At 46.3% G+C, this 26,910-nt stretch overlaps 1 protein-coding gene across 2 annotated transcripts in view; it reads left to right on the top strand.

Moving 5' to 3' along the window:
• Window positions 1–26,910, top strand: part of grik2 (glutamate receptor, ionotropic, kainate 2) — a 316,356-nt gene that overhangs the window by 129,005 nt on the left and 160,441 nt on the right. For both annotated transcript variants that reach the window (XM_056286734.1, XM_056286735.1), the window contains 2 exons: window positions 7,599–7,652; window positions 10,650–10,823. In XM_056286734.1, coding sequence (XP_056142709.1) covers window positions 7,599–7,652; window positions 10,650–10,823 — 228 coding nt within the window. The remainder of the gene's footprint in view (window positions 1–7,598; window positions 7,653–10,649; window positions 10,824–26,910) is intronic.

The following is a 26,910-nucleotide window of genomic DNA, read 5'->3' as shown; positions in this document are numbered from 1 at the left end:
ACACAATATAGACCTCGATGAATGAAATATTTCAGCTGAAAATCTTTATTTCTTAGACAGAGGAATGTGTTTAGAGCAAAATAACCTAAGAATGATCAATGGAAATCAAAATCATTAGCCCATTAAGGTCTGGATTCAGAATCATACTCAAAATCAAAGTGGAAAATGAGAACATAGGCTGATCCAACTTCTGTGGAAATTCTTCAAGACGATTCAAAATGAGGCTCAGTAGTGTGTGTGGCCTCCACGTGCCTGTATGCACTCCCTACAACGTCTGGGCATGCTCCTGATGAGACGACGGATGGTCTCCTGAGGGATCTCCTCCCAGACCTGGATCAGGGCATCGGTCAACTCCTGGACAGTCTGTGGTGCGACATCGCGTTGGCGGATGGTACGAGACATGATGTCCCAGAGGTGCTCGATTGGATTCAGGTCTGGGGAACGTGCAGGCCAGTCCATAGCATCAATGCCCTCGACATACAGGAACTGCTGACACACTCTGGCCACATGAGGACGAGCATTGTCATGCATGAGCAGGAACCCAGGGCCCACTGCACCAGCATATGGTCTGACAATGGGTCTGAGGATCTCATCCCGGTACCTAATGGCAGTCATGGTACCTCTGGCTAGCACGTAGAGGTCTGTGCGGCCCTCCAAGGATATGCCTCCCCAGACCATCACTGACCCACCGCCAAACCGGTCATGCTGGAGGATGTTGCAGGCAGCAGAACGTTCTCCACAGCGTCTCCAGACTCTCTCGCGTCTGTCACATGTGTTCAGTGTGAACCTGCTCTCATCTGTGAAGAGCACAGGGCGCCAATGGCAAATCTGCCAACCAAGATGTTCTCTGGCAAAGGTCAATCGGGCTGCACGGTGTTGGGCTGTGAGCACAGGCCCCAATTGTGGACGTCGGGCCCTCATACCATCCTCATGCATTCTGTTTCTCACTGTTTGAGCAGAAACCTGCACATTAGTGGCCTGTTGAAGGTCGTTTTGTAGGGCTCCGGCAGTGCTCCTCCTGTTCCTCCTTGCACAAAGGACCAGATAGCGGTCCTGCTGCGGGGTTGTTGTCCTCCTGCGGCCCCCTCCACGTCTCCTGGTGTACTGGCCTGTCTCCTGGTACCTCCTCCATGCTCTGGACACTGTGCTGGGAGACACATCAAATCTTCTTGCCACAGCACGCATTGATGTGCCATCCTGGATGAGCTGCACTACCTGAGCAACTTCTGTAGGTTGCAGATACCGCCTCATGCCACCTCTAGTGGTGAGGGCACTAGCAAAATGAAAAACTAACCAAAGATCGGCCAGAAAAGATGAGGACAGGCAAATGGTCTGTGGCCACCACCTGCAAATCCATTCCTTTTATAGGGGTTGTCTTGCAAATTGTCTAATTTTCACCTGGTGGAAATTAGACAATTTACCAACAGGTGAAATTGATTCACAAATCAGTGTTGCTTCCTAACTGGACAGGTTGATATCTCAAAAGTGTGATTGACTTGGAGCTACATTGCATTGCTTATGTGTTCCCTTTATTTTTTTGAGCAGTGTATTTTGGGATCTTGTTCACGAGTGAGGGTAGGATGGAGCAGGAGATTGACAGACGAATTGATGCAGCATCAGCAGTAATGCGGACATAGTACTGAACTGTTGTGGTGAAGAGGGAGCTGAGCCAGAAGGCAAAGCTCTCAATTTACCAGTCAATCTTCATTCAACCCTCACCTATGGTCATGAGCTTTGGGTAGTGACTGAAAGGCTGAGATCGTGGATACAAGTGGCTGAAATGCATTTCCTCCGTAGGGTGTCTGGGCTCAGCCTTAGAGATAGGGTAAGGAGCTCGGAGTAGAGCCGCTGCTCCTTCGCGTGGAAAGGAGCCAGTTGAGGTGGTTCGGGCATCTGATTAGGATGTCTCCTGGGCACCTTCCTTTGGATGTTTACCAGGCACGGCCAACTGGGAGGAGACCCCGGGGTAGACCCAGAACTCGCTGGAGGGACTACTTGTCCAATCTATCCTGGGAACGCCTTGGGATCCCCTGGGGGGAGCTGGAGGGCGTTGCTGGGGAGAGGGACGTCTGGAGTGCCCTACTTAGCTTGCTACCACCATGACCTGACCCCGGAGAAGTGGCTGATGATGAATGAATGAATGAGTGAATGAATGAATGAACAATGGAAGTGCTGTCAAGAGCATGCCAAACCAACAGATGGCGATATAACCCTAACCCCAAAGCCTTGTTGGCTGATCAGAAGCCTGAAAAAAGCCAAAATCTCAGTTTTACCTGTCTACACGTCAACATTAAAAACAAAGTTTCCAAACATCTTCACCATGGAAGGAGTTTTCAAAAAGATCTGTTTTCAGTGACCTACACACACACATTAATCAAATTAAGATATGTTATTGATATGTATTTGTAAAGCTGTATTGCACTTATCAACGTAAAGTGTGACTTCAGTTGGAGGATTCCTCAACAGATTTCTGCATTTAATAAAAAAAGATTGATTTTTGAACTGATCACAAAGGCGCTCCTTTATTTGTTCCTTTATTCCTACAGTCCGTTGTAATTATGTAATCCTCTTTCAATGTTGTATTCTGTAAATTGTGTAAACACAACATCCATTGCATGTTGTCCATCTTGGGAGAGAGATCCCTCCTCTGTTGCTCTCCCTGATGTTTCTTCCTATTGTTTCTCCCTGTTAAAGGGTTTTTTTTAGGGAGTTGTCCCTTATCCGATGTGAGGGTCTAAGGATAGAATTTTGTGTTGCTGTAAAGCCCCCTGAGACAAATTTGTGATTTGTGATATTGTGCTACACAAATAAAATTGACTTGACTTGACCTAAAATGCAGTTTGCATGTGGACAAAAGGTCAAAACACATAGAAAAAGCTACCTTCCCAAAATGACCTGTGTACGTGTGGACTAGGCATCTATTGTACAGTGTTGTCTGTGAATGTTCTCATTCATCCAGGTCATGGTTATCCAAAGGAGTTGAATCAAGTGCAACTGGACTTGGTATACAGTGCATCCGGAAAGTATTCACACCTCTTCACTTTCCCCACATTTTGTTATATTACAGCCTTATTCCAAAATGGATTAAATTCCTTTTTCTCATCAATCTACATACAATACCCCATAATGACAAAGCAAAAAAGGTTTTGTAGAATTTTTTGCAAATTTATTAAAAATAAAAAATGAAACATTGCATGTACATAAGTATTCACACCCTTTACTCAGTACTTGGTTGAGGCACCCTTGGCAGCGATTACAGCCTCAAGTCTTCTTGGGTATGAAGCTACAAGCTTGGCACACCTATATTTGGGGTACTTCTCCCATTCTTCTCTGCAGATCCTCTTGAGCTCTGAAAGGTTAGATGGGGAGCGTCGCTGCACAGCTATTTTCAGGTCTTTCCAGTGATGTTCAATGGGGTTCAAGTCTGAGCTCTGGCTGGGCCACTCAAGGACATTCACAGACTTGTCCCGAAGCCACTCCTTCGTTGTCTTGGCTGTGTGCTTAGGGTCGTTGTCGTGTTGAAAGGTAAACCTTCGCCCCAGTCTGAGGTCCTGAGCGCTCTGGAGCAGGGTTTCATCAAGGATCTCTCTGTACTTTGCTCCATTCATCTTTCCCTCGACAATGACTAGTCTCCCAGTTCCTGCCGCTGAAGAACATCCCCACAGCATGATGCTGCCACCACCATGCTTCAATGTAGGGATGGTATTAGCAAGGTGATGAGAGGTGCCTGGTTTCCTCCAGACGTGATGTTTGACATTCAGGCCAAAGAGTTCAATCTTGGTTTCATCAGACCAGAGAATCTTGTTTCTCATGGTCTGAGAGTCCTTTAGGTGCTTTCTGGCAAACTCTAAGCGGGCTGTCATGTGCCTTTTATTGAGCAGAGGCTTCCGTCTGGCCACTCTACCATAAAGGCCTGATTGGTGGAGTGCCAGAACCCGATGGTCAGAGTGACCATCGGGTTCTTGGTCACCTCCCTGACCAAGCCCCCCCCCCCCCCCCCCAACTGCTCAGTTTGGCTGGGCGGCCAGCTCTAGGAAGAGTCCTGGTGGATCCAAACTTCTTCCATTTACGAATGATGGAGACCACTGTGCTGTTCGGGACCTTCAAAGCTGTAGACATTTCTTTGTACCCTTCCCCAGATCTGTGCCTCGATACAATCCTGTCTCGGCGGTCCACAAACAATTCCTTTGACTTCATGGCTTGGTTTCTGCTCTGACATGCACTGTCAACAGTGGGACCTTATATAGACAGGTGTGTGCCTTTCTAAATCATGTCCGATCAATTGAATTTACTACAGGTGGACTCCAATCAAGATGTAGAAACATCTCAAGGATGATCAGTGGAAACAGGATGAACCTGAGCTCAATTTTGAGTGTCATAGCCAAGGGTGTGAATACTTATGTACATGCAATATTTCAGTTTTTTATTTTTAATAAATTTGCAAAAAATTCTACAAAACCTTTTTCACTTTATCATTATGGGGTATTGTGTGTAGATTGATGAGAAAAACAAGGAATTTAATCCATTTTGGAATAAGGCTGTAACATAACAAAATGTGGGGAAAGTGAAGGGGTGTGAATACTTTCCGGATGCACTGTATATCCGTAAAGATGTTTTGCCTCTCATCCAAGAGGCTTCCTCAGTTCGTGCCTTTCTGACTAGACCAAGCTAGTCTGACTGGCTGGTGATGAGACTTAGATATTTTGCCTCTAGGAGTTGTTGTCAGAGCTATTGATATTCGTTGCGTGGCTCTTTGTGTCCCGATGTTTACCAACGCCCGTTGCTAACAGAGCCATAGATATGCGTGGCTCTTTTGTGTACCGATGTTAAGGCCGTGCCCGTCGTTATCGGAGCTATAGATATGCGTGGCTCTCATGTGCTTAGATGTCCAGCCGGGCCCATCGCCATCGGAGCTATTGATTTTGCATTTGTTTAGCAGCGACGGTCGTTGGGGTGTTAGTTTCGACTTCATTGTTCAGTGGTCATGAGAGTCGTTGGAGCCGTTAGTGACCGACTGTTGTTCTTGGAGGCTAGGCTTCTTGAGTCTCCTGGGTAGAGATGAAAGGACGGCGTTGTAAGTGGGAGATAGGTGGTGACGCAGACCTCCTCCTCTGTTGAGGGATGGTTTTTCCAGTTTCGCATAGATGGCTTCCTTCACCCCTCTTTCAAACCATCTATCTTCTCTGTCCAAAATGTGTACGTTAGCGACGGGCGTTGTTAAACATCGGGACACAAAGAGCCATGCATATCAATAGCTCTGACAATAACTCCTAGAGACTAAATATCTGAGTCTCATCACCCGCCAGTCAGACTAGCTTGGTCTAGTCAGAAAGGCACGAACTGAGGAAGCCTCTTGGATGAGAGGCTAAACGTCTTCACGGATATATACCAAGTCCAGTTGCACTTGATTCAACTCCTTTGGATTGTACGGTGTTAAACGTCCAGTCAGGATATGATGTAAACAATATGTAATTTGAGTAACTGAATGGAAAATGTAAATATGTTGCTAATTGGGGGTGGCATGGTGGCGCAGTGGTTAGCGCAAGAAGGTCCTGGGTTTGAGCCCGGGGGTAGTCCAACTTTGGGGTTTGCCCTCTGTGTGGAGTTTGCACGTTCTCCCCGTGTCTGTGTTGGTTTCCTTCGGGTGCTCTGGTTTTCCCCCACAGTCCAAAGACATGTAGGTCAGGTGAAACGGCTGTACTAAATTGTCTCTAGGTGTGAATGGGTGTGTGTTTGTGTGTGTGTGTGTGTGGGCCCTGTGATGGACTGGCAGCCTGTCCAGGGTGTCTCCCTGCCTGCCACCCAATGACTGCTGGTATAGGCTCCAGCATCCCCATGACCCTGAGAGCAGGATAAGCGGTTTGGATAATGAATGGATGGATGGACAGTCAGTACTAGACCTACTTCCAATTACAAACTTAACACAGTGATCCCATATCATTCTGTTCACAACAAAGTCACACACCGACTGTTTAGGACCATTAACGGTGTTTATGTGTACATGTATGAGACGTGTGTACATGTATGAGACAGGACGTGGTAACACTTCAATAACAACACCAAGATGTGTAGTTGAGTTGTGCTTCCCATCTTTGACGCTATATGTCCTTGTTATCCCATCAGCTATTGTTAAATTACTGCAAGTGTTTCTCTGTAATTTCATAGTTGTTGCCCTGGGAAATATTGGAAAATGGGAGTGGAATGTCTTCTGACACTAATTTAGTTATCCTCCCTGGTGTTAGCTGCGCTTGGCCATTATGTGCCGCCTATTGTCGGTTCAGGTTCTGACAACACCTGAGCCGCTGCTGAACGGGTTGGTCCTCAGGGCTGGTTATGATAATGTTCTGGACACTTTCCAGCCCACTTGGACTCACAGTTTACGCACCTGATACCAACACACATCGGCCCTCCTGGCTTCTTTAATCATCCTCTCCATTTCACCGTACTTTGCTAATCTGTGATTCATAATGACTTGGCGAGCCTGAGGACAGCAGGAAGGACTAAGCAGTCCAGACCCAGCAGCCTCACACCACTTACACAGGCCGGCACACGGCGTGACTCACACACACACACACACACACACACATACACACCCTGGATGATAACGCAACCCCAGCAAGGAACTTTACATCCAGAAAGACTTGCACATTTTAATGACTTTTTTTCTTCATAATAGTTTGCCTGTTGTGGTACTGTGAGGAATCCGTGTTTTGTGGAATATGACACATACTGACTCAAATTCATTAATTGCTGCAAGCCCCCCCCCCCCCAAGTATGATTTAGAATGAAAAAGCGATATCTCACAGTATTAGAACTATCCTCCATATTAAACTGCAAAAGTGGATATTCCTAATAAGAAATGGGCTTCATCTTTCTTGCTTGCTTTATTCGACTGTGTTTGTCTTACAGAGCTAGGCTTTCCATGGGAGACAGCAAGCTGTGCATAAACACTGAGGGGATGTGTGAATAGAGAGATGGAGCGAAGGGAATAAGGAAGAAATGGGAAGGAGAAAATAACATTCAGTTCTGCTAGTCACAAAGATGATGGAAAATTATGTTTTTTAATCTCTGACCTGACAGATAAGCAGAGTTTTCACCCCTTCACATGAATTTTGGTATCACACACACACACACACACACACACACACACACACACACACACACACACACACACACACACACACACACACACACGCACAGACACACACACACACACGCACAGACACACACACACATTCCTATACTTCTATTGATTACATTCATTCCCCAGCCCTGAGCCCTAACCTTAACCATCAGAGCTACATGACTAACCTTAACCTAATCCTTAACTCAAAACACAAGTCCTGACCCTAAAGTAGACCCTTAAAGAGGTGAGGACCAGACAGTGTCCTCACTTTGCAAAATTTCCTCACTCTGTTGTTCAAAGAAAGTTGAATCAGTTCATGTGGACACAACATTTATTGACAGATACATTTCATCACTCATCTATAAGTGACATCTTCAGTCTCAACTTTTTCGGTCTCTTTATTTAAACTCAATCTCTCCCTCCAATCTCTCCTTCTCTCTTTCTCTCTCTCTCTTTCCTCATGCTTGTATAGGCACTTGCCATGGGGATGATGACAGAATATTATCACTACATCTTCACCACACTGGTAAGTACAGAGCAGCGGTGCTGCTGGGTCCCTTTGTCGTGAGCTGCAGCTGAGAGCTGCGTGTCCCCCTGCAGAGCTGCTACCACTCCAAACAGTGACATGTACATGTTACTCAACCTCCATCCTCTCAGCAACTCCAGCTAAATACCGCTTCTTAATGTGTTCTCCATCCTCTTCTTTTAATGTTAACATAAAATATTCAGAAATCTGAATCAGAAACACTTTGTCGTTTCATTTCATGCACTTGTGCACATGAAATGAAACAAAGCATCGTTTCCCCCAGCCCACAGCAGTGCAACACAAAGACGAAAACACATAACCAAGAACTGCAAGAACACATATATCCAAACTAACACTTATATCTAAACCAAAAAAAAAAAATCACTGTCCAGGAGAACAAACGCCAGCCAGGATGACTGTCAGAACTGGCGGTCTGCATGGGCTAGCAGTTAGCTTAGGCTGCCCCGCTTCCACATCCTGTCAGACTGCCCTCAGTGTTTCCTCTTAGGGTGCCGCTCCGGGCAGGGCCGGGGTCCTTGGGCCCACAGGATGCAGCAGACCAGGCTCCCCCAGCCGATCCAACGCCAGCTCTCCCAGCCAGACACCTTCGACACACCTCCCCGCACTCCACACAACAACACTAAAACCACAGTCAAGGCTAGGCAAAGCCGCCACCAGACCACCCTCGGCGTTATCGGAACTGCCGGTCTGCGTGGGCTAGCGGTTAGCTTAGCCTGCCCCCAATCCGCATCCAGTCAGACCGCCCTCAGCCACTCCAACGCTAGCTCTCCCAGCCAGACACCTTCAACACACCTCCCTACACTCCACACGACAACACTAAAAACAAAGTCAGCGCTATGCAAGGCTGCCGCCAGACCGCCCTCAATATTATTGGAACTGCTGGTCTGCATGGGCTAGCAGTTAGCTTAGACTGCCAAGTCTCCCAGCCATCAAACGAGGACAAAGTTGGATGCAGACGTGGACAAAGACATTGCATATTACATAGACGGTACTGGATGAGGCCGCCACAAACGTGAATTTGCGCTGCCATCTTCCTACACTGGAACTATTAAATATTATTAATGATAATAATAGTAATTATTATCAATATTGCCATAATTATGTTGCTACAAATTCATGAACTTAGTGGGGATGGAAAAATGACTGTATGGGCATCCTGCTGGTTCAGCCAGTTTGCAGCATGATGGTGGTGTGACCCTGTATAAACACAACCTGGAATGTGATGTCATGCGTTTGAATCTGGCTTGTGACCTGTTATAGATACCATCCTCTCATTTCTATTTTATCTCACCGAATAAAGCTGAGATTTCTACAAAAGTGACATATAACTAAAAAACAGATTTGATATAACCAGGCAAAAGTCTATTCCGAATGACCGACCTATTTTAATTAAAAAGCTAAACATGCAAGGTAGTATAAATGTGTTTTAACTGGCATTCAGCAACACATACATACATACATACGTTTGATTGGCATGAAAGCAACATTCTCACTGTTTCATGAGGAGAAGTAAAGATATGTGACAGAGGAGAAAGTGTCAACTTGATTTTTTTCTGCCAGAAGAGGAAGAAACGCAGCCTTGAGATAGCTCGTCCAACACTGTTGTCTCCACAGATGACTTTGGCGCCAGCCTGCTGCTCTCTATGAAGGCAGCCCCTCAATCCTCCACACACACCTGAGTGGGAACACACATACAACAGCGTGCACACACACACACACAGCTTTTTTTGTGGGGGGGGCACAGGGGATACGCCCCCCCCCTTCAATATTTTGAACACTTGCGTTCCCCCCCAATGAAAAACATAAAAGCAGAGGACTTTTATTTTGGAAAAAAAAGCCTCCAACAGGGGCGCATCTTTTTTCTTTATTATTTGGTCTTTTTTTTACTCCCAGCATATGAATATGAATTATGAGCTCATACAACCACTGAATCTTTTCTGGCAAATATAATTCTCTCTCTCTCTCTCTCTCTCTCTCTCTCTCTCTCTCTCTCTCTCTCTCTCTCTCTCTCTCTCTCTCTCTCTCTCTCTCTCTCTCTCTCTCTCTCTCACACACACACACACACACACACACACACACACACACACACACACACACACACACACACACACACACTTAGCAGCATTATTTCTGACTCCCTCACTATCTGCTGCTGTCTTGGGTCCAGCGTTAGCTCACAGATCATGGTTATTCAGATCGTGTTATTGGAGACCTTTCTCACTGTCTGGATGCATTGCTTGATTTTAGATCAATATGCTGACTCCGTCTCTCTCTCCACTTCAACTGTGGTATTTATGTTGTGTTGCATGTTTTTGGTATGTTCCTTTTAAGTTGATTAGAATTTATGAAAAGTATCTTTGAGTACGACAAAACGCGCTATATAAATAAAATGCATTATTATTATTATTATTATTATTATTAACTATTCCCATCTGTTTTTTGTTTTTTGTTTTTGCTCAAATTCCTATGAAAATTGAATTTTTCACTTTGTCTAAATGTCCATTAATCTTTGCAGTCATTCACTGAAGCACAATTAATGCAAGATATTTGAGCTCACCGCTGGTGTTTTATAAGTAAAATGCAAATGTATGTGTAAAACGTAAAGCTGTGGAGTTGGCATTGGCCAAAGGGGAGATTTCTTATTTTCTGAGTGTTTGGCAGATGGAGAGAGCCAAGCACTTGCAGCCTAATTCACCCAGCAGAGTGAACAAACCAGCCACACTGACTCCACATATGGCAGCCATTTTCTGACAGATTTCACTTTACCATCCACCTTTAACTCATGTTAACTGTGTTGTACAACACTCTAGGCGTTGTTACACTCCTGTTATGCTTTTTTTTTTTTTTTTTTTTACAGATGAGTGAAATTCAAACTAATTGGTCCTTAATAACTGTCAAAACTACTGTTTGTACTTGAAACTGACTGGATCTGAATTGTTTCTCCATGTCTGCTCTGCTCTGGCATCCTCCTTCAAGGATCTGTTTGCGCTGGATGTCGAGCCATACCGATACAGTGGTGTGAACATGACGGGCTTCAGGATCCTGAACACAGAGAACAGCCAGGTGGCCTCCATCATAGAGAAATGGTCCATGGAACGACTGCAGGCTCCACCCAAACCTGACTCTGGTCTACTGGACGGCTTCATGACCGTAAGTTGAATGTAGAAAATAATTGCTTGATCTAATGAATCAATTAGCTATCAAGTTTGCCAACACACCCATTCAATAACAAATTGTTTATGGGCTGGGGTCACAGAAATGTACATTTTTAAGTTTCCTAAATTGTAGAGGTATTTACGTACTGCAAGTCTTTATATATGGATGAGGGTCAGCACCTCCAAGTCTGAGGCCATGGCTCTCTACCAGAAAATGGTGGATTGTTCCCTCCGGGTTAGGGGTGAGTCGTTGCCTCAAGTGAAGGAGTTACAGTATCTCAGGGTCTTGTTCACGAGTGAGGGTAGGATGGAGCGGGAGATTGACAGGCGGATTGGTGCAGCATCAGCAGTAATGTGGATGTTGTACCGGACTGTTGTGGTAAAGAGGGAGCTGAGCCAGAATGCAAAGCTCTCAATTTACCAGTCAATCTTTGTTCCAACCCTCACCTATGGTCATGAGCTTTTGGTAGTGACCGAAAGGGTGAGATCGCGGATACAAGTAGCTGAAATGAGCTTCCTCCGTAGGGTGTCTGGGCTCAGCCTTAGAGATAGGGTGAGGAGTTTTGACATACAGAGGGAGCTTGGAGTAGAGCCTGCTCTTTCACATCGAAAGGAGCCAGTTGAGGTGGTTCAGGCATCTGATTAGGATGCCTCCTGGATGCCTTCCTTTGGAGGTTTTCCAGGCATGCCCAACTGGGGCGAGACCACGGGGTAGACCCAGAACTCGCTGGAGGGACTACATGTCCAGTCTGGCCTGGGAATGCCTTGGGATCCCCCAGGAGGAGCTGGAGAGCATTGCTGGGGAGAGGGATGTCTGGAGTGCCCTACTTAGCTTGCTGTCACCGTGACCCGTCCCCAGAGAAGCGGCTGATGATGAGACGAGATGAAGTCTTTATATAATTTATGTCACTGAAATTTTTTTTTTCTTTTACATATTGTCTTACTGTAGAAAATATGCAACACTGAACATGATGATCTTGTCGGGATGAATTTGCCATGCCAATCTTAATTTCTCACCTTTTGAGAGGGTGGAGGCCCTGAGATCTGCACCCATATGTGATGAGGAGGGCCTCTGTCATGTTGATCTAAAAGGTCTCTCAGTGTAAGCCAGTCTGTGATAGCTCCAGCTCAGTGTTCGCTCTATACCACTTATCCTTTAGCTGCCGAGACATCAGCCGATGTTGCCCGAAGGGAAGGAAGAGTAGTGGATGAGGGAAAGAGACTGGATCGCAATGAAAGAAGGAAGGGAGACGAGAACAAAATCAAAGTTTTACATTGCCTTCCCTTAAAGGCACAGTAGAAATAGGACTGTGTTTCATTCCAACACAGTTGCAAGGGTGATGAAAGTGTGCCCGGGTATGACTGGCTAGTCTGCTTCCAGCTGGAAAGCAGCAGCGGCACGTTGGCTGGTGATTGAAAGCCGTGGCTTACCTCTCGGGGAAAGCAGGTTCACTTTGTGTAGAGCTTGCTGAGTCATGGTTCTCTGTTGATACTCTAAAGCAGATGTTCCTCAATTTAAGCCCCTTTTGTTGGGATTTGTAGATCAATCAATAATGTTTTCCACTGAGACTTGCAATGGCCTCACGTGTAATGGCGTGTAATCGCTGCACCTTTACAAAAACCCCCAAAAAAGAAACAGGTGCTCGAAAAGCTAGTGAACATATACATCGATTTTGAGGCAACAACACAATTGCATAAATTACACATCGTTCATTCAGCAGTCAACAAGCCTGTTGTGATGCGAGAGGGAAAACTGTGTTACTTATCTTTGACGCTGCGCTGTGTTGCTGTGTTTTACTCCTTTCCTTTTCTACTGGGAAGTTTAAAGGCAAACAGAGCTGCCTGGCTATTTTTGGATCAGAGACAGGGAAGATTTATGTCTTAGTGGACTGTGCTGTGACCCCGCTCATCACTGAATTAATGACATTTGAGTTTGAAGGTGGGGATTGATTAATTAGACAAATGGCAATCAGTCAACCGCTAATGCATATTGACATGGTGAAAGGTTCCGTAAGCGTCTGATTAACGGCTTCATTTGTGTGCTGTATTTACGGTCCTGTGTGCTTAAGTGGTGAACTGCTGACATGCCGTAACTTATGGACTCAGAGATCTTGACAGATTGCACGGAGTGAGCAGTTCAAAGTCCTGGATTTCAAGATCGTTGAAATACTACAAGAACGGGTGTTCCCGCAGTGCCTTGCCCACTGGCACGGGTATAAATCAGTACTTGCTCTCGCTCACTGCTTGTTCTGAAAAGCAGCATAGGAATTAAGATGTAAATAGAATTTGGAGGTAATGTTGCGTAGTTCTCTGCGTTGATTATGTGGCTGGGTGTTGCTAAGCCCATGCTTACTCAATCGACCTACCCTTGGGGAAAAAAGGCACAGAGATGAACTTATCATTGTCACTACTACAAACCAGTACAGTCTCACAATCAAAACGTTTACGTATGTTGACTGAGGGCGGCACAGTGGCGCAGTTGCCTCACAGCAAGAAGGTCCTGGGTTCGAGCCCCGGGGCAGTCCAACCTTGGGGTCGTCCCGGGTTATCCTCTGTGTGGAGTTTGCATGTTCTCCTTGTGTCTGCGTGGGTTTCCTCCGGGTGCTCCAGTTTCCTCCCACAGTCCAAGACATGTAGGTCAGGTGAATCGGCTGTACTAAATTGTCCCTCGGTGTGGATGTGTGTGTTTGTGTCGGCCCTGTGATGGCCTGATGGCCTGCCCAGGGTGTCTCCCCGCCTGCCACCCAATGACTGCTGGGATAGGCTCAAGCATCCCCGTGACCCTGAGAGCAGGATAAGCACTTTGGATGATGGATGAATGAATGAATATTAACTGCCAATGTTTTGTCAGATGCCTATGAGATGTGTCAACAGCGTGTCATGCATACTATGCGTATCAAATCTTTAGTGCTGTTTGGTTAGAGATGGTTAACTTTAGGTATGGATTTGGTGTGATTATGGCTAGCATAAGGATCTGGGAGATAAATGCAGTCCATCCATCCATCCATCCACCCACCCATATATGTGTCTTTCTGGGAGTGTTTTTCTGTGTTCTACTTCCCCCAGTACACCCTCATCTGCAGTTGGGCAACAGTGCTACGTGTTTGGTCTCATCTTTCATGTGTGTTCTCTGGGCTGCTTGTTTCTGGCTTAGCGTCACTGAATGAACACACTTCCAGAGGGGCAGCAGTAGCTCAGAAGGCAAAGCAGATGCCTGGTAACTGAAAGGGTTGCTGGTTTTCTTCTCAGGTCCTCTGGCAAATAAATGTTGAGGTGTTCCAGAGCAAGACGCCTAACTGCTCCCAATGAGCTCTTTGTTAGCTTGCATGGTTGACACCGCCATTGGTGTATGAGTTTGCACAGGTGAATGTCGGGCAATTGTAAAGTGCTTTTGATGGCTGTTACAGCTAGAAAACCGATATTCATTCCATTATCCAAACCGCTTATCCTGCTCTCAAGGTCGCAGGGATTCTGGAGCCTATCCCAGCAGTCATTGGGCGGCAGGTGGGGAGACACCCTGGACAGGCTGTCAGGCCATCACAGGGCCAACACACACACACACATTCACACCCAGGGACAATTTAGTATGGCTGATTCACTGGACCTGCATGTCTTTGGACTGTGGGAGGAAACTGGAACACCCAAAGGAAACCCACGCAGACACGGGGAGAACATGCAAACTCCACGCAGAGGACGACCCGGGACGAACCACCAAGGTTGGACTACCCTTGAGCTCAAAACCAGGACCTTCTTACTGTGAGACGACCGCACTAACCACTGCACCACTGTGCCGCCCGAAAACCGCTAAATTAAATGCAATCCAAGTCACTGTGACCAGATAGACTTTTGTCATTTTAGCTATATCGATGGCTTCACTTGAGGTTACAAGTAACACAGACTAATGCTGGTATTCATCTTTCTTATGACAATATTGAATGAGGCTCAATTATGTGACAGTGACAGCAGTCACATAGTACTCAACACTTGATGATCCTTAAATTAAATAACAGAGTAGAATACAAATGCACATGCAGACACATTATCTGCTCGTGATAGAACATTAAAAATCAATATATTTTGAGAACTACAAAGGACCTTTTGACTGTGAGAGTGTGGCTTCTGCAAACCCAATGTCAGATCCCACCTGTCAATCATCAACACAAGTTGCATCATCGCCTTTTCTACCCTACTTGAATGGTACACAGTGACCGCAGGTAGTTGTGTGTTGTTTCTGTTTCATCCATTGTGCCAACCCGACTGAAAGGGGCTAAAAAGTAACATTAAACATGACATTATTGAAAATCGAATTCTCTTCCACACGTGCTTAAAAAGTCATAAGTAATTCATGGTATTTCAAAACCAGTGTCGATGCCGTCTTTCTTTAAGTAAATGATAGAAAAAATATCTGTTTATTTAAAGCTAATTAAGTTTACTGTTGAGTCATGCGCCTTGACATCTCAAATCATCATATCCTCTCAGAAAACATTCTACATTTTAAACACTTAAGAAATCTATTTTCTCTAGGTTGTGGGTCAATTTTCCCGATGCTCCACTATCTAATTTACGATCTTCTTGGTATGATAACCAACCTCCCACCCAGTGTGCTGGAGGCTTGTTCTCGCAGCTTAAACGCCTTTTTTTAAATCTCGTTTCACTGCCGCTTTAGTCCACCTCAAATAAGGTGGACTAATTCTGCACCTCATTCCTTTATACCAGCCTCAATTAATCTTGGTTTGGAGAAGCCCTGTCCCGAGTCATGGCTTAACATGCACGATGAGAGTGACCTAACAAGCTCCACACTCTCATTATCATAATGTCTCTCCTTGTTAATTGCTTTAGCTGCTGTCTGATTCATTATGCATCTGCTAAACTGAAACAGATTAAAAAAAAAAGAAAAAAACAACACTCTGGCATGACTGTACCTCCTGCATGCAGCCCGTCTCTGTCCTAAGCTGAGGGGGGAGACGTTAACTTCTCACCCTACCAGGGTAACTGTCGAACCCCTCTGTCAAGGTCATCACGCTGTCAGTCGCCAGAGTGCTCTGCTGTGTTTGGTATTCACATCACTAGCATCAGTCCTCTGCAGCCACAGCATGACTACTGAATCATCTCACCCCTCGTATTACCATAAACACGCTATACCTGTAGGTAGCTTTAAATGGATGGTGGGATTTGTTTAATGGAATTCCATTTCCCTTTTGACAGATATCATTTAAAGCCCGATTCACACAGTTAAACAGAGAAAAAGCTTGAAATCGGACACATCTCCTGGGATTGGCATTACTTGAAAATCATTCCAATGGTCATATGGTATAAGGCAGTATAAAGAATTAGAAATGCAGTACAATATAAATGAAAAAAGGGAGCTGTTCAACAGGAAGATATGAAACGTCAGCGGGGAAAAAAGAAAATGGCTGATTTTGATGAAAACAACAGAGCTGCGGATGACTGAAGTGGAATAAGGGGAGGTTTGAGGGAGAGACTGGGAGATGGATTTGGTCTCTCATGCCTTCTTCTGGCTCACTGCCTGTTCTCCATCAGTCTGTCAGTCTCTATGGAGACCCCCAGGGACGGCGGTGTGGGGGTGAAACATGGCTGTGGCCGCTGGCATTTAAGGAGCAAGTGAGCTGAAGACGGAGTGCTGCCCCCGCACAGAGTTCAGCTCCTCACCGGCAGATGCAATGGTCCTCAAATCAAATCACAGAGTAGAATGCAAATTCCCAGCACAGGAAAGAAAGAGACTGGCAGGATGTTCAATGTCTTAGTTTCACAAACACGGAGCATTTTAAGGCAATGTGAAATATTGCTCACTGTGATTGATGCGGCCCCAGATGCTGGTGAAATGCCTGTAATGCCTTTGTTTAGAGTTTGTGTTTTCTTCAGGAGTTCACATGGGCAGACAAGTGTGGCACTTTGTTTCCCTCCACAGATTGGCTTTATCCTTAGGCTTGGTGTTGGGATGAGACTGTTGGACCAGGTCTGTCTCCACCTCCAAGACGAGGATTCTTTCTGCTAATCTGACTCCATCTGCTTCTCTGTATGCATCATGCCATCTCTCTCTCTCTCTCTCTCTCTCTCTCTCTCTCTCTCTCTCTCTCTCTCTCTCTCTCTCTCTCTCTCTCTCTCTCTCTCTCTCTCTCTCTCTCTCTCTCTCTATCTGGCACAAAGATTGTATCTGGCTTTGCCATTGTCCACATGCCGAGGAGAGAATTTGGCAGTGGGGTGTTTTGGAACATCATCCTGGCAGCTGGGGTGTTGTGTGCAGTGGCTGGCTTTACTGGCAGTGTATTTGAAAGCAAAACCAGTGACTCCAGTGCTCTAGAGCTCTTCCTGCTGCAAGTGCCAAGTCTGTGTCTGCATTGGTATCTGTTTGCCCAGAATACTGTGTAAAACAAGTAGCTCTCCACGGCTCAGTTTTTGATTTTATATGGATTTCCAGTTGTTGTTGTTGTTTTTTTTTGCCATCTCTGTAACGATGTGCTTTCCTTGTTAGTTGTTAGATATTGCATCCAAATCGTTGTGTGGTATCAGTTATTGTCGCAAGAATTCAAGGAAAACGGGTGTTTTTGGAAGGCGTTTATTTTGTGGCCTCGCTCTGTGCCGCTACTTGATGTTGTGCTGTGTTTTTCACTAATGGTTGCCGGTTGTTCTTGTCTCCGTGTGGCTGTGTGCGGCTGTGCTGCTGGAGTGTGGAAGCCCAGGCAGGCTGAGCAGAGCGGCGCTGTCACATACAGTCTGCACCGACATCTCCAGCTGGATTAATGACTCACTGCCCTGCGGTATCGCCGTCGGGTTTCTGCTAATACAGGTGTCCCACGAGATGGGTTACTGCAGGAAAACAATGATAATCTGGATTTTCGGTCACAGATCTAGTGTAATGACCGTCCCCCCCCCCCCACACACACACACACACCACCACCACCGCCTCCTTAATGCCTCCCCGCCCATTGCTTTCCTTCCCATCTCTCAAAGCTGCTGCTACATCCAAGTTGCTGATGTCCCACGAGACGATGGATAGGTTACCATACACCATGTGCAGTCATCTGTCTTAGCCCCAGTTCTTTTGCTCTACTTCTGTCCTATGGAGAAATAGGCAGCGCCTCTTCAAGTACCTATACCACCTCCACCAATCACATGTAATTCGAAAAGAAACCTTTACACTTTTTTTGTTAATATTTTCCCCCTTTTTCTTCCCAATTGTACCCGTCCAATTACCCCACTCTTTAGAGCCGACCTGGTCGCTGCTCCACCCCCTCTGCCGATCCAGGAAGAGCTGCAGACTACCACATGCCTCCTTCGATACATGTGAGGTCGCCAGCCGCTTCTTTTCTGTCACGTCCCTGCCTCACCAGCCCCGCCCTCGTCAGGCCGTTCCCACTGCCTCACCTCGCTCATCTGGTTCATCGATCTCACCTGGAGCTCTCCAGAGCTCACACCTAACTGGCATCTCCAATCAGACCAATCAACCCATCTCGGCCAGGATAAGAAGCCGGTCTGCTCTTCAGACGATGTCAGATCGTTGAACCACTACAAGTGTGTAAGATGACTCTGGCTCAAGCTTTGACCCTTTGTGACCAAGCCTTACCCCTGTTCCCTCTGCCTCTAGTTTGACCTCCCTGCCATTGCCTGGACCATGCCTGTACGAGTACCATGACCCTGCCAAGACCACCGCTTGTATGAGAACCAACCTGCCAAGTCCACCGCCTGTACGAGAACCACGACCCTGCTAAGCCCACCGCCTGTCCGAGAGCCCTAACCCCTGTTCCCTCTGCCTCTAGTTTGACCTCCCTGCCATTGCCTGGACCACTCCTGTACGAGTACCACGACTCTGCCAAGACCACCGCCTGTACGAGAACCACGAACCTGCCAAGCCCATCGCCTGTACGGGAATCACGACCTTGCCAAGCCCACTGCCTGTACGGGAATCATGACCCTGCCAAACCCACCGCCTGTACGAGAACCATGCTCCCGCTAAGCCCACTGCCTGTCCGAAAGCCCTATCCCTGCCTAACCCTTGCAAGACTATAAACGTGCCCCTTTGGCTTTTCCCCCCATTATGTCTCGCATTCTGCTTTTAGGTCCTACACCTGGTAGCCCCTGACATTTTCACCTGACAGTGAGGAGTTTTGCCAGGGGGATGTAGTGCGTGGGAGGATCACGCTGTCCCCCCCGAACAGGCACCCCAACCTACCAGAGGAGGCGCTAGTGGAGCGACCAGGACCCATACCCACATCCGGCTTCCTACCCGCAGACACGGCCAATTGTGTCTGTAGGGATGCCCGACCAAACTGGAGGTAACCATGGATTCGAACCGCTGATCCCCGTGTTGGTAGGCAGTTGAATAGACCGCCATGCTACCCGGGCGCCCACTTTTTTTTTTGTTTTTGTACATGAGTTGTCATATTTCACATTCTCACATGTGATGCTGCACCTAGTTTGACTGCCAATGTGGTCGAGCAGAAGACCTGCCAGTGGTTATGGGTGAACTGTCTTCAGTTAAGAAATCTTTTCTCCTCTGCCTTTTGAGTGTTTCTGGGAAGTGACATCCATAATGAGCTGGTTTCAACTTTGCTCCATTCATTGCCACAAGGTATCATTACATCAGTTACCCACAGTGTAGTGCTCCCCGCCGAGTGTGCACGTGAACAAACTGGATTATATGTGGGAGCCGCAGCGAACCGGAGGGCACTGACAGGAGGTACTGTCATTCCCATGCACAGACGGGAACAGACCTTCAGGCAGAGAAATAAAGAAATTAGGTGGGGCTGGACGGTTTGTGATGGAAGGAAATAAAATCAAATGTAAGATGTATTCAGTTTCGCATCATACCCCATAACCTTTGGATCGTAATGTAAACTGATGGGGGGGGGGGGGTGTCCAGGTGGTGTAGCAGTCTAATCCGGCCTACCAACACCGGGATCGCTGGTTCGAATCCCAACGTTACCTCCAGCTTGGTTGGGCATCCCTACAGACACAATTAGCCGTGTCTGTGGGTGGGAAACCGGATGTGGTTATGTGTTTTGGTCACTGCACTAACGCCTCCTCTCGTCGGTTGGGGTGCCTGTTTGGGGGGGTTAGCGTGATTCTCCCACGCGCTATGTTCCCCTGGTGAAACTCCTCACTGTCAGGTGAAAAGAAGCAGCTGACGACTCCACATGTATCGGAGGAGACGTGGTAGTCTGCAGCCCTCCCCGGATCGGCAGAGGGGGTGGATCAGTGACTGGGATGGCTTGGAAGAGTGGGATATTTAGCTGGATACAATTAGGGAGAAAAAGGGGGAACCCCCCCCAAAAAAAAAAAGTTATGTAAACTGATGGGTTTACACATCAGTCCTGTTTGCTCTTATGTCAGGTCTCTGGATGGCTTAGTAAAGAAGCCTCCCTGTGCTGTCGTCTCTCAATATTGTTTAAAATTTCACATGTTTAATAGGTTCATTTTAAAATCCACAATTTATCCTAAGCTCATATGCAGTCTGTTATACCATGCATTTACATTTCCTGCTCTCGAGTGAGCTGCAAGAGAAAAAAAAAAAAAGGGGGGGGGACAACTTAAAATGTTGGTGTTTAAGTGGTACTCTGAGAGTCGTTTCAGCAGCTTCCCCTCGCTGCTTATTATCTGCTTGCTGGGGAAAAACCATCAGATTCAGTTGAGTGTTTAAAACTATTAGTTCTCCTGACAGTGCGTCTTAGTCACGGGACAGTGGATTTTGCTAGTTAAGCAATATGGCAGCGCTGCGCTCATAGTCGTGTCTACAGTCCATCCAAGGCGTGGGCATTTGTATGCCTGACAGACTGGGACTCTTTTTAATTAGCAAAGCTCCTCTTGGAGACATAAAGCTCATTCAAGTTCCTCAAAGCAAGATCAAATACAACGTGCCAGTGAGCTCCGGGGATTGGGCTGTTTGTCTACCTCCTCCTTCATTGTACTCCTCCAGCAGAGAGCAAGCAAAAGAAAGGAAAAGGGGAAAAAATGGGTGAAGAGGCTGAATATTCGGTATTAGTTAAACTGACTTCCAGTGCGACCACAGTCAACACGTCCTTTCTGTCTGTTAGCGTCCCCACTGCTGGACACGTGATCATTTCAGTTCATAAAAACAATTTTTCTTACTGACTCACAGTGCTGCAACATTCTCATGACAAGGTCAGTATGTGCTGGGTTGACATATTTCTATTTTTTTTCCCTCAATTGTACCCGTCCAATTACCCCACTCTTCCGAGCTGTCCCAATCACTGTTCCACCCCTTTGCCGATCTGGGGAGGGCTGCAGACTAACACATATCAGGGTGTTCAGGTAGTATAGTGGTCTGTTCCATTGCCTACCAACATGGGATCGCCTGTTCGAATCCCCGTGTTACCTCCTGCTTGGTTGGGTGTCCCTACAGACACAATTAGCCGTGTCTGTGGTTGGGAAGCTGGATGTGGGTTTGTGTCCTAATCGCTGCACTAGCGCTTCCTCTGGTCGGTCGGGGTGCCTGTTCAGGGGTGAGGGGGAATGGGGGGGAATAGAGTGATCCTCCCACGCGCTATGTCCCCCTGGCGAAACCCCTCACTGTCAGGTGAAAAGAAGCAGCTGGCGACTCCACATGTATCGGAGGAGGCATGTGGTAGTCTGCAGCCCAAGCCCGTATTGGCAGAGGGGGTGCAGCAGCGACCGGGAGGGCTTGGAAGAGTGGGGTAATAGGCTGGATACAACTGACAATTGGGGAGAAAAAAAGGGGGGGATCCAAAACTCCCACATGTCTCCTCTGATACATGTGGAGTCGCCAGGCGCTTCTTTTCACCTGAGAGTGAGGAGTTTCATCAGGGGTATATAGCGTGTGGGAGGATCACACTATTCCCCCCCCCCCGACCAGAGGAGGCACTAGTGCAGAGACCAGGACACATTCCCACATCCGCCTTCTCACCTGCAGACACGGCCAATTGCGTCTGTAGCGATGCCCGACCAAGTCGGAGAACATGGGGATTCAAACCGCCGATCCCCATGTTGGTAGGCAACGGAATAGACCACCACGCTACCCGGACCTCCCAGGGTGACATATTTCTGTCTTGCCCTTCTAACTGCGTCACTGAGACATGTTGCTGCTTTGAGGATCACAGATGGTGCAGCAGCTTATGGTATCATAATGACTCTTATCAGTCTTATCTTTATTAACCTGCTGATTAACAGATATCTAATTTGCACTCATTGCAAGCTACACTTATTTACACTTAATTTTTGCTTAGATCGATTACACAGACAGACACACAGTGACGGATAGATAGATAGATGGATAGATATTCAAAAGGCAACTCAAGAATATGCTTAACTAGTCACAACATAGTGAAATCACTCAGACATGATACCAGCTATGTCTGAGTGAGGTAATTATATTTCAGCAGTAAGGGAAGGACATCTAATTTAACCTCTTCCTAAATAATTTCTTACATTAAATTTCTTATTGCACATTACATGCAAATAGCGCTACAGGTTTACAATAAATTGAAAATTACTTTTCCAGAAACTACAATTTCAAGATAATTCCACTTCATTAGGTTGCATTGAGAAAAGAACAGCAAAGGTGAAAGAGATTGACAGTACAGGATTTATGTACATGTTGGACCTGAGCGACCTGGTATCTTAGAAAGGAGCTCTCCATAGGGCTGCTCCAATCCTAGGCCTCCTCTCTAGGTGAGATGCTTTCACTTTCATCCCCTGGTGTCATCCACCATTCCTATGCTGATGCCCGCCTACTTTTCTTTCTTTCTTTTTCTTTCTTTTTTTTTGAATTTTCCCCCAATTGTATCCGGCCAATTACCCCACTCTTCCGAGCTGTCCCGATCTCTGCTCCTCCCCCTCTGCTGATCCAGGGAGGGCTGCAGACTACCACATGTCTCCTCTGATACATGTGGAGTCACCAGCTGCTTCTTTTCACCTGACAGTGAGCAGTTTCACCAGAGGGATGTAGCGCGTGGGAGCATCACGCTATTCCCCTCAGTTCCCCCTCCCCCCCGAAAAGGCACTGACCAGAGGAGGTGCTAGTGCAGCGACCAGGACATATACAGGGCACATCTGGCTTCCAACCCGCAGACACAGCCAATCGTGTCTTTATTGATGCCTGCCCAAGCCGGGGGTAACACGGGGATTCGAATCCCCGTGTTGGTAGGCAACTGAATAGACCCCCATGCCACCCGGATGAACCCCCCCCCCCACCTCCTCCTACCTTTCTATCACATTCTTTGACATTCAGGCAAAGGATGGCACGTCTACTTGCCTCCCTCCCATCTCCAGCTGGATGACTGCATAGCACCTAAAACTCAGTCTTGACAAGGCTGAGTTGCTTCCTTTTTACCTGAAAAACCCTCTCTTCTATGAAGCCCCCACCTCTCCTGAATGTACTTCAGTTCCTGCATTTCATCTCGAATGCTCCAGCCTTCCGAGGTCTTCAACCATACTTAACTTTCCTATTTGACCACCATCATCTCATTGCATCTCCTCTGCTTTGCCTGTGGCAGCAGCTCACTTCAGATTCAACACTTTGGTACTCAAGTGGAAGGACTGCATATTTTGGGTGCTTGCCATTTTGGTTGGAAAATGAATAAACCCTATTCTACTGTTGCATTCAGTGTAATTTGCTGTGAATAAGACCATTATGTAAAGCATGTAAAGTCACATTTGAGCACATGGTACTCTGTCCAGCCTGCTAAGCCATTATGAATCTCAGTGCAGCTTAAATAAAAGTTGAGTTTGGCTAACACAAGTAAATTTGAAATCAGATACCAGGATTTTTCTCTCATTGTGGTCCTTTCCTAGGCACAAACAACAAAACTTAATTAATTAAGTATTTGGTGCCACAGTAGACTGAATTAGTGCCTGGACCAGTGGTAGAATGCATTCAGTTTAGTGATAGTTGTGTCTGGGTGGTGTGACAGTCTATTCCGTCGCCTACCAACACGGGAATCATCGGTTTGAATTCCCGTGTTAGCTTCGGCTTGGTCAGGCGTACATTCAGACACTATTGGTCGTGTCTGTGGGTGGGAAGCCGGATGTGGGTATGTGCCCTCATTGTTGCACTAGCACCTCCTCTGGTCGGTCGGGGCGCCTGTTAGGGGGGAGGTGGAATTGGGGGGGGGGTTAGCGTGACCCTCCCACACACTACGTCCCCCTGGGTGAAACTCCTCACTGTCAGGTGAAAATAAGCAGCTGGTGACTCCATATGTATCAGAGGAGGCATGTGGTAGTCTGCAGCCCTCCCCGGATTGATAGAGGGGTTGGAGCAGCAACCGGGATGGCTCGGAAAAATGGGGTAATTGGCCGGATACCATTGGGGAGAACCCCAAAAAAACAAAACAAAAAAGAAGAAAAGAAAGCAGCTTGGTGATAATTGTTCAGCTGACTTGAGAATAGACATATGAAGAGTCAACATTTGCTTGTGCATAAGTTCAGTCAGCACCAGAATGGTAAACTAACCTATTCCTAAAGTACACACCACAATTGCTTTGTACTAAAAACTGTCTTTATTTACCCTTTCTGAGGCAGAGCCGGAGTCAGTAAAGGCTTCATGATGTTTCCACCTGTGCATAAATATTCGTATCTGCAGTACTCTGTATAGCCTGCGTAGATTGAAAGACACATTCTAATAGGGGAGAGTTAACTGAGCAGAAATGCACTTATTTCACTAGCTGTACCAGTTCTTACTCTCCAAGCACCCCAACTGACCCTCAACTCCTCTCAGACCCCAGCAATCTTTTTAGCCCCGCTTTCCATTCCCAATTTTTCAGATAACTCCCTTTTCAGGCCCACTCTGTATGGTTGAGAGGGCAAAATGAAATTGCATTTTCTTTTTGACAGAAGAACAAGTAAAGGACAGGGCAAATATGTGGCATGCCAACAATGATGGGGACTGCAAAACAAATGGCATTCTCCTACAATCACATGATAACTAACATAGCCACCTACTGTGTCATAAGTGACCACTCATGTCATGTCATTATGTGTTGGGCGCTGCTGTGCCAAGCGACAGATCAGACAGCAGTGGGTGAGTCAGGCCCAGACCTAAAGATGTTTAAACATACCTGCACAAAGAAAGCTCAAAAAGAAGGCCTGGGACTCCTTCTCCTGTATCTACAACTCAGACAAGACTTCTAGTGACTTAAGTATTCAATTCATACCTTGACTGTGAGAGCGCCTCATCAAATGGCTGCTTTGCAGGTCTGCTGAGGCTGATTTAGCAGATGAATAGCCGCTCTATCAATATGTGATCACAGAGACTGAAGCTGGGCCTGCTGGACCTTGCATCAGTCAAATGAATTATACCCAGAGTTAAGTGAAGTTTCATCACAAGATACAGACGTAATTACAACCATCATCACCATTTATAATGAGAAAAAAACTGCATTTATATCTCGGATAGTGCTTGCTTAAGTGTATGAATAATCTCAACAAATGCCTTCACGTAGACAGCAGTCCATTGAGAATTTCAAGCAATTGGAAGACCTAAAGAATAATAAGATAGAGGTTGTTCTTTATTATTTGCTCTAGATCTTAACATGGGTCAGGTCAGGATGGAGCCCACTGAATCATTTTTGACCATATTGGCCATATTCACACTCGAGTTTATGTTGGAGCATCTGTAGCGAATTCAGGGGGGCAGCCGGGAACCAACATAGCTGGGACGCGAAGCCAGATCTCCCGCACCACGGACGACTAGGTTAACCAATCGATTAAAGTGTCCAACCCGTTAGCCAACCAGCTAGCGAGTCTACTCATTCATGATCGTTACACTACCCCCTCCTTCGGGAGGTGTGTCCCTGCACTTCAGCATACGTGCTCCCTCACGCCTCTGGGCGCACACGCTTCCGATGGCACTTCTGACACCAATGTAGTGAATTCAGGGGGCAGCCAAGAACCGCTGCAGCCGGGATACGAACCCCGATCTCCCGCACCATGGGCGACTACGTTAACCATTCGTCTAAAGGGCCTGAACCGTTAGCCAAGGGCTAGCGAGTCTACACATTAATGATCGTTACACATCTACGTTCATTCTTAAAAGAATAGAATTAAACCTTTTGGTAGATTAATTGTTGCAAAAGTGTTGTCCTGGTGAGTCCTATGTTTGCTGAAGTTTCATACTATAATGTATGATTCCTTTACATTTTCTGCTGCTTGTGGTCATACAGTTACATGCGGATAGTTAAGAACAGCCTGAGTTTGCAAATCCAGATAGTTCTCCATGACTTTATGGGTGAATAGTAATCTATGATAATCTCAGTCTAGCTGTTTAGTGACAGCCTGGTATTCTTTCTCTCTCATCCTCACCGTCTGCACCAGCAGCACTTTATAGTGGGTCCAAAACTAGAGGGGCCACCAAGGCAGGAAGATATTCTGGCTGTTCTGTAAAACATGTTTTTTTTCCCACAACACAAAATTCAACATTAAATAATGGTTTGAAAACCAATTAAAGTTTCTTGTATTAGAAAAAAAGAAAAAAATTGTTGCTTTGCGGCTGCAGACTGTGTGCGCTGCTCCAGCAGAGTGTATGGCTACGCTGAACTGAAAAGGTTCAGCTGAGCCGGAGGCTGTTCCTCATCATGATAGATACCCAACACGAAGCTCTTCTTAGGCTTCTCCTTGGTCTTGGCAGTCGGTTGTGACCCCGTCCTCTGCTTTCCGAGACTCTGGCGAGCTGCACCTCATTTTTGTGAGAATAGTTCTTCTCAGTTATTGTAGTAGTCAAGAGAATAACAATAATAATAATAAAAAAAACATATTTATTTTTGGTGTATCCACTGGCCACAAGGGTCAAGAGAAGGTAGAACGGGGTGAAGCCCTCTTGAAAAACAGTTTATCCTAGAAATATGACTGGCTTTTTTTTTTTAGGAATGAACCCGCAAACCAGTGTTAGTCAAGGGGCTGTCAATATTTTTCATATGATCAAGTTAAATTTAGGAGATCTCTTTCACTGTTTTTAGATTTGATTTAGTCTATTGTTATATTATTGCTTAGAGATGGTGCGATAGTGTCTGATAAATAATATTTCATGATTTTTTTTCTTCAGAATTCTACTTTTAAGAATCACTGCTCTTGTAGGTATCGGTGTTGACAGT

The sequence above is a fragment of the Lampris incognitus genome, chromosome 9, assembly GCF_029633865.1.
Source record: "Lampris incognitus isolate fLamInc1 chromosome 9, fLamInc1.hap2, whole genome shotgun sequence".
Classification (NCBI taxonomy): Eukaryota; Metazoa; Chordata; class Actinopteri; order Lampriformes; family Lampridae; genus Lampris; species Lampris incognitus.
Note: the sequence above shows the minus strand (reverse complement) of the source record. Positions and strands in the feature narration are given on the sequence as shown.